At 23.8% G+C, this 8,002-nt stretch overlaps 2 protein-coding genes across 2 annotated transcripts; both read right to left on the bottom strand.

Annotated features, from left to right (window-relative positions):
* Positions 1-1,603: 1,603 nt before the first annotated feature.
* On the bottom strand, positions 1,604-2,596 carry Phum_PHUM297530 (uncharacterized protein; the record flags this gene model as incomplete). The annotated part of the gene is made up of 3 exons (XM_002427078.1): positions 1,604-1,629; positions 1,877-2,086; positions 2,575-2,596. 3 exons carry the CDS (start codon positions 2,594-2,596, stop codon positions 1,604-1,606), a joined length of 258 nt encoding a protein of 85 aa, XP_002427123.1.
* A 3,891-nt stretch (positions 2,597-6,487) lies between these two features.
* On the bottom strand, positions 6,488-7,004 carry Phum_PHUM297540 (uncharacterized protein; the record flags this gene model as incomplete). Its single annotated transcript, XM_002427079.1, has 2 exons — positions 6,488-6,531; positions 6,599-7,004. The coding sequence occupies 2 exons, from the start codon at positions 7,002-7,004 to the stop codon at positions 6,488-6,490; spliced, it is 450 nt and encodes a 149-aa protein (XP_002427124.1).
* Positions 7,005-8,002: the final 998 nt, after the last annotated feature.

The following is an 8,002-nucleotide window of genomic DNA, read 5'->3' on the forward strand; positions in this document are numbered from 1 at the left end:
AAGATTACACCCCCGAAAGCAGACGACGCTACTCTCAGAATCAAAACAAAAACTTTTTTTTTTTTTATTACCGGAAGTAATTTTTTTAAAATTTTAACGAAATCAAATTGCATAAGTTAAACATATAAAATTTAATCAATATAATCCTAACGTTTTAATATAATTTATTATAATTTTTTTTTTTTTTTTTTTTACAATTACTGTATTTTAAACGTTCATCTTCAAAAAAAAAAAAAATTATACAGGTACACGTTGGAATAATAATAATAATAATAATATTTATTTAAAAAATTGAAGGGTTTCATTGTTTACTAAATAATAATAATAATTGTCCGGTGAACTCGTATATATGAATTCCCACGAGTAAAAAAAAAAAAATTTTTTTTTTAAATTATTCTTTAAATATATTTATTATTTACGCATATTAAATTACCATCATTATTATTCTTATAAAAAAAAAAAAAATTTTCAAGAGTTAAATAAAAAAAAAACGAATGAATAAAAAGATGAGTAATACCAACATTACCGGTTAAAAACCGCGCCCTTTAAATTAATTGTTTAACGTGAGTGTTTCCGTTCGTCATTATATTTGTTGTTGTTATGTTTCCTTTGTTTATGTTTTGTTTTTATAACTCATAAACCTTAAGGAAATTTTTTTTTATTTAATAAATAATAAAATCATTCGACCCGAACGAAAAAAATTTTTTTAAATAAAAAAATTAACGGATATTTTTATCAAGATACCTGAAATTTTCCCTCGTATACCAAAAAAAGAAAAGTGTCAATGATCTTTTTAAAAAAAAAAAAAAAAAGATCAACGACATTATCAAAAAGACTTTTTTGTTCATCAAGAACGGTTTTGAAAAAAAAATTAACATTCAAAACGGTTAAATGACAACAACAACAACAACAACAACCAGGCAGACCAAAAATGGTGACAATTGAAAAAGTCCACCACCATCGGTCGACACATAAAACGAATATTATTTTCTTCTGCTTTAAAATCGTCCCCAAAAAAAAAAAATGGCGGCGCTTTTCAGTGAAAAGTTTTTTAAATTACTTTCAATAAATTTTTCTTTATATATATATATTAATTATCGTAATTAAAATAAAGCGCCATTTTTAATATCGCTTTTGAAAAAGTTTCTTCATATTTATTATTATCATTATTATTATCATTATTTAAATATATTGCCGCCATTAATTTTTATTTTATTTTATTATTTAAGAATTCAATTCGCATTTCTTTAATATTTTATTCATTTTAATTATTATTATTATTATTATTATTATTCTTTATGGTTTTTATTTTAAAAAATTAATTTTAAAATTTTTTGTAAAAAAAAAAAAAATTAATTAAATTGTTCGTGAAAATATTATAAATTAACACACCGGAATATCGTTGTAATTTTTTTTTTTTTTTTTTTACAAATGGTTTTATACAGCCTCACTTGCAATTATTTAAAAAATAATAATAATAATGATAATAATAATAATGATGATGATCGAATAAATGAATATTGTGATAAAAATAAAAATACGTTTATGATTGTAATTTGCATAACTTAAATTATTAAGGCGAAACCAAATCGTTATTCCCGATTTATATTACTAATATACTAGTGACATCTGTAGTTATTTTATTAAAACCGTAAATCAAATAAATAACGCTAGGAGCGCTGTTTGTAAACAAAAACTGTTTTACCTTGTAAATAAATATCTTTAGGAATCCGAAAAATTTATCAAATAAGCGAATGATATTATTTAACGGACAGTTGTCGCGGCCTTAATAACTTTCTCATAACCTTGCCATAATCCCTTGGAATCATTTAATTATTAAATGTTTATATTATTATGTTATGGTTATTTGACTTACCTAAGGGTGACATAGTCGGAGCGTTTCCATCATCTCTCAACGATACGGTTTCTCCTTCTCCATTGCCACCACATTCACGTCCTTCATCATCTTCTTCTTCGACTTCCATAAGCGTTGGAGGAGGACTAACTTCGTAGCCCCATCTTTGTCTAAATGCTTTTGCACCTCCATCCAAACGTATTCTGGGTAAATCGACAAATAATGCATCTCCTATCTGTAAATAAACATTTAAATTATTTTCTTGTATTATTAAAAATTTATCGATCTACATAACAACACAATTCATTTTATTATTATTATTATTATTATTATTACGTTACTCTAAAACCATTTATATTTAATTCCATTCACGCATACAAAGTAAAAAAAAATATTTTTACAATTTATTATTATTATTATAAAAAAAAAAAAAAAAAAAACAACTTTCAAATAATAATTTTAAATGTACGTGTGTGTACGTACGTTAGTTATAATTTGTTAAATTAAATTACGGTGAAAATAAAATAATTATTATTATTATTTTATCATTAGGGTAATATTAAAAAAATAATAATAATAGCGAAAAATTTTTTTATTTTCACGTGTAGATTTTATCGGTCGTACGTTTCTTTTTTTTTTGCGCCCTTCAACTTATTCAGACCTTTTTTTTTTTTTTTTTTGCTATTACAATTCATTTCCATTTGTTAAATTTTTAATACCGTAACACGCACATCCATACATGAGTGCATAATAACATATTTATGAATTAATTACATCTCGGGGGGAAATTGTTTTTTTTTTTTTTTTTAATTTTATTCCAAAAAAAACAAAACAAAAATTCTACGTTTAATGTTTGTCGTCATTTAATTTAAACATAACCCCAAATTAATGACAATGAAAAAAAAAAATGTGTTGGATTGTTGTAACAAAAAAAAAAAAAAATTATACAAACAACAAACAAAATCATGTGCAAAATCAAGATATAAGCTAACCAGATAAACAAGGTCATTGCACCACACACACACACACAGAAACGCCGTTTTTTAATTTTAAACTTAAATAACAAATACAAAATTTATTTTTCAACGAGTTTTTAAATAACATAAACATAAACCTATTTTTATTTTTGCAAAATGAAATCCGAGGAGAATAATTAAAACATACAAACAAACGAAAAAAAATTGGCATTTTTTTTTTTAACCTACCTTAAATGGCACTCTCGGTCTAGATGATGTTCCTGGGAATATCTTAAAAGCAGCGTGACAAAAAAAAATAATAATAATAAGGTAGGGGACTCATAAAAAAAATTAATTATTAATTTTTGTTATTATTAATTAAAAAATGTATATAATAATAATAACAACATACCGAAAGTTCTTCGCTTCTATATGCTGTCAATGTTTGTTCATCTTGTAAAAGAACACAAAAATATGGTTCCCACGTGACTAAAGGAATACGACTTTCCTTAACGCCATTCGATGGTTTGTGTCCAAATTGCAATTCTTTATTTGGAAAAAAAAAAAAAAGAAAAATTTTTTTTTAAGGAGTGGTCTTTTAAAAAGTAAAAGACATAATTTGACGACATTTTATTACACCGTAATATTTTTATAAATCTTTTTAAAATATTTAATAAAAAAATAATCCTTTCGCCATTTTTGTTTTTTTGTTTTTGTTTCTGGAATGTTTGGGTTGGTTTATTAACTTTTGTTTCAAAAAAAAAAAAAAGTCTGAAGAGAACGTTAATATAACATTTTGAAAAAAAAAAAATAAATAACAGACGAGATTTGTTGCGAAAAGAAAATGTATTAGAGGGAAGAAAGAGGAGGGGAAAGGAGAAAAGGGGGCAATGGGGGCACAATCAATTCCTAAATTCATATAAGCCACCCGGTAAAACAAAAGGTGAAAAACTTAGTAAAACGTAATCACTTCCATTTAAAATAATTGAAATTTTTTTTTTTTTACTGTTAATAGTTATTATTATCATTATTATTTTCACTTTTGATGTATTTTTCGCCGCGTACTTTTCATCGTTTTTATTTTTTTTAGGACTCGTACATTTATAAAATTATTATTATTATTATTATTATTTATAAAGCTTAATTTATATTAATTTAAAAAAAAAAAAAAAACAAAAAAACTTTTTTTAAACTTTCGGTAAATAAATGTTTCCATTGTTTTATCATTTTTTTTTTTTTTTAGGGCAGTGATAAAAAAAAGTTTTTCTAATTGTTTTTGTTTTGTTAAAAATTATTTATTTTAAGTAAATAATATTTTATTATTTCCTGAATGACGTCACACACATACTTAAAATCTTTGTTACAAAAATTTTTTATTTTCGTTGACAATATTATTAGTAAATAAACGATAATTTTTCCTTTTTTTTTTTCCACTAAAATTTTCTTTTTACTAAAAAAAATACTAAAAAATTCAAGTTATTTTTTTTTTAATTAGTTTAATAAAACATTAATTTAAGCAAAAGGGCAAAAAAAAAAAAGCGGTAGAATATAATTAAAATAAATTAAAATAATTATTTGAAACAAACTACGAGTATGTATATCTTGATACTTAATCAAAATAATTTTGCATTCATATTTTTTTTATAATTAGGTGAGATGTTTTTTTTGTAATCCGTGGTAAAATAAAAGCTTTTTAAATTATTATTATTATTATTATTCCTATAAAACTTGTACGAAAAAAAAAAAAAAAAGATGTAACGCCGGTAAATAATAAAAAAAACTACCGTTAAAATTTTTTTTTGGGTTTAAATAAGGTATTCAATGAACTTTGTGTTGTGTCTTCAAGCGTGTGCGTGTGTGTGTGCGTGTTCGTATGCGGTTTGATCTCATTTTTTTTTTTTTAACACAATGAAGAGAATTGAATAAATAATAATAATTATAAAAACAAAACGACAAATTACGGACGGTTTACACGAGATGATTTATGTTTAATAATTTTGTAATTGAATTACATTACTAACGGCCATTGTTGGTTTAATAACAAACAAACAAACAAACAACCAAAAAACACGAAATTTTAATCTGTGTAAAATCTACGAAATTTTTTTCTTTTTAAATTCGTACGATTGTCGTAGTTTGTTTGTTTTTTTTTTTTTTTTTTTTTTTCTAAAACAACCACGTATGATTGTTTTACACAAAACACAAAGAGTTACAAAAAAAAAAAAAATTAACAAACGACAATAAAAAAAAAAGTAACAAACAAACGTAATAAACCATTTTTTTAAAAAAATTTAAGACAATCCGACAATGATTTTGGAATACGTGGCAAAAGAAAAATGTGAGAAGGAGTACGTTTAACTTTAAAATCATTTTTAAAATTTTAAAATAATAATAATAATAATAATAATAACTTCTTATCATATGAGTAAATAATAATGAGTGCGATTGTAATAATTTAGATTCATACACAACTAAGCAAATTTTTTTTCTTTTTTTTCCTTTTCGAAATCACTCGAGTAGTCAATCAAATTTCATTTATTATTATTATCATCATCGTTTTTTTTCCCGTTCGAATATTTTCCTTTTGTTAATTTTCCAAAGTGTTTATTTAAGACATAAAAAAAAAAATTTTAAAAAAAGACGCTGCGGCGAATGAATAATTTAAATAACCGATTATTTTATTTATGTTTTTTTTATTTACACGTGGCCCACGTTTACGTCGTCAGTTTGTGTTTATATACGGCGTAGAACGAGTAGACATTTTTTAACGTTTATTGATTTAAAACGTGTTAATTGTTTTTAAAAAAAAAATCCCTCCTGTTATAAGTATAATTTTAAAACCGTAGAAGAAAAAAAAATTAATAATAAAGAGTTCACAAACGAAAACCACGAGCAAAGTGTAGGGGAGGAGGCGAAACCCCCCTAAAAAATCAATCGACTCTCACGCCAGAAAACCCCCCCCTAAAAAAATTTTTTTTACAGTTTAAATATTACGTATTAAAAATACAAATTATACTAATTAAATTATGCATAATTGATTGCATGATTCTCCAGGACCATCATTTTTTTTGACGATTCCAAACCAAAAATTATTATTATCATTATGATAAGATGACAATAAGACAAATGACATTTTTATTAAATAACTAACGGTCGTCGATTAATATTTATTATTATTATTATTATTATTATTATTATTATTATTATTATTATTAATATTTTTTAGTTTGGTTAGTTTTAATTATTAGACGAAGGAGGAAAATGTTAAAAGAACGCTCGTGGCATTCAAAAAAAAAAAAAAAACAATTTCGTAACGAAATAATAATAATAATAATAATAATAATAATAATAATAGTAATAATTAGTATTTTTTTAAAAGTTCGCGGTTAATACGTAAGAAGAAAAATGCGTTCGTTTTTTTTATAATACGATTCGACTCCAGGTAAAAAAAAAAAGAAGAAATTTATTATTATTATTATTTTTAATGATTTTCCTGATTATTATAAAATTCAAAATGGCGGATCATTTCTCTTTTTATTTATTTTATTTAAAATTTAAATTTTTTTAACGACGTTTTTTTTTTTTTTTTTTTTTTAATCCACGGAATAGAATTTTATTTGTGTCAAAAGTAAAATCATCATTATCATTACCGTTTCGACTTTCATCGACTTTTCTTTCACTTATCATAATTTAAATTTTCCTTTTCACCGATGTAGGTTTCTGATGTAAGTTTTTTTGCGGTTTTTGTATGAAGATGTGGTAAAAGTTTTGTATTACGGATACTCACCGGATTTAATCACTGGTACGGATATCAAAAGATACCCGCAATCACCTTTGACGGCGTTATTAATGCAAGAACAACAACAATTATGTTTACATTTATCCGATGATTTGATGGGTTCGAAAAGTGTTAAATCCAAACCTTCCATATCCGTATCCGTTTCTTCTCCTTCGTTATCACATTCTCCGCAAGTATCGGAAAATGGTTCGAAATCGAATGAGTCCATGATGAATTCTTCATCGTCTTCATACGATTCGAAATGATTAAATTCTAAAAAATCACTTTCGATTTCATCAATATCCGAATAATCTATAGGATCAAGGTAATCACGCCATGATCCTCTGACTTTTGTCACGTCGAGTTGTGGGGATCCAGGCCTTCTGATTGCTTCGATTTCTCGATAATGCTCCATATCGATTTTTCAATCCAATAATAATAATAATAATAATAGATCATCACATTTATTATAATTTTTCAAACTTTTTCACGTTTCTCGGTCAGAATAACATAATAATAATAATAATTTTTTAATATTATTCGTTCGTGTAAAAAAAAAAAAAATCCCTTTTTTTCTGATGATATAATAATAATAATAATAAATCAATTTCAAGAAATTTTATAATAATCGAATAATTGATTATGAAAACTCGAATTATCGAATTAAATATATATCGAATCGAATGGGTAATTTTGGTTGGTTTAACTTTACGAACCTGTTTATTTAAACGAAAATATTTTAATGAAGAGTAATAATGGCGTTTAATAATATATAAAGAGGAATCATCATCCTAACAATTTTTTTTTTTTTTTCTAAACAGGTAATTGAGGAAGTTATAAGAGAAGAATTTGCGAATTAAAATTAAACTGGTATGTTGGATAGAAAAAAAAAAAAATTTACTGCCACGTTTTTTTTTTTTTTTTTTTTTAAATATTTATATGTATACGACGCAAAAATCGTAAAAAAATTGCCCCGGAATTATTTTTATTTATTATTTTTTTTTTTTTTTTTTTAGTTAGTAATAAATAAAACTAATCGATTTAAAAATAAAAAAAATCGAATAAAATCCTGTCTTCTGCCACGTTATTATTATTATTTTTAAAATTGGAAAAGAAAAAATTTTTTTTTTTTCAAATATTTTCATCACGCACGTGAATTGATTTTTTTTTTTTTTTTTGCAAAAGGTAAAAATTATTTTTAAAAAATTATTTAATCGTGTTTGTTGTTGTGTTTGTGTTTGTCGTTGTGTTTGTTGTCGTTGTTGTTGTTGTTGTTGTTGTTGATTATTAAACATTCATTTTGGAATTTTTTTTTTTAAATAAAGAAAAAAAGTCATAAAATGTCTTCGAGAGAGTTTTATGCTATTTTTTTTTTTTTTTTAATCTTCTTCTTCTAAAAATACTTTTAATTTA

The sequence above is a fragment of the Pediculus humanus genome, genomic scaffold (assembly GCF_000006295.1).
Source record: "Pediculus humanus corporis 1103172107679 genomic scaffold, whole genome shotgun sequence".
Taxonomy (NCBI): Eukaryota; Metazoa; Arthropoda; class Insecta; order Psocodea; family Pediculidae; genus Pediculus; species Pediculus humanus.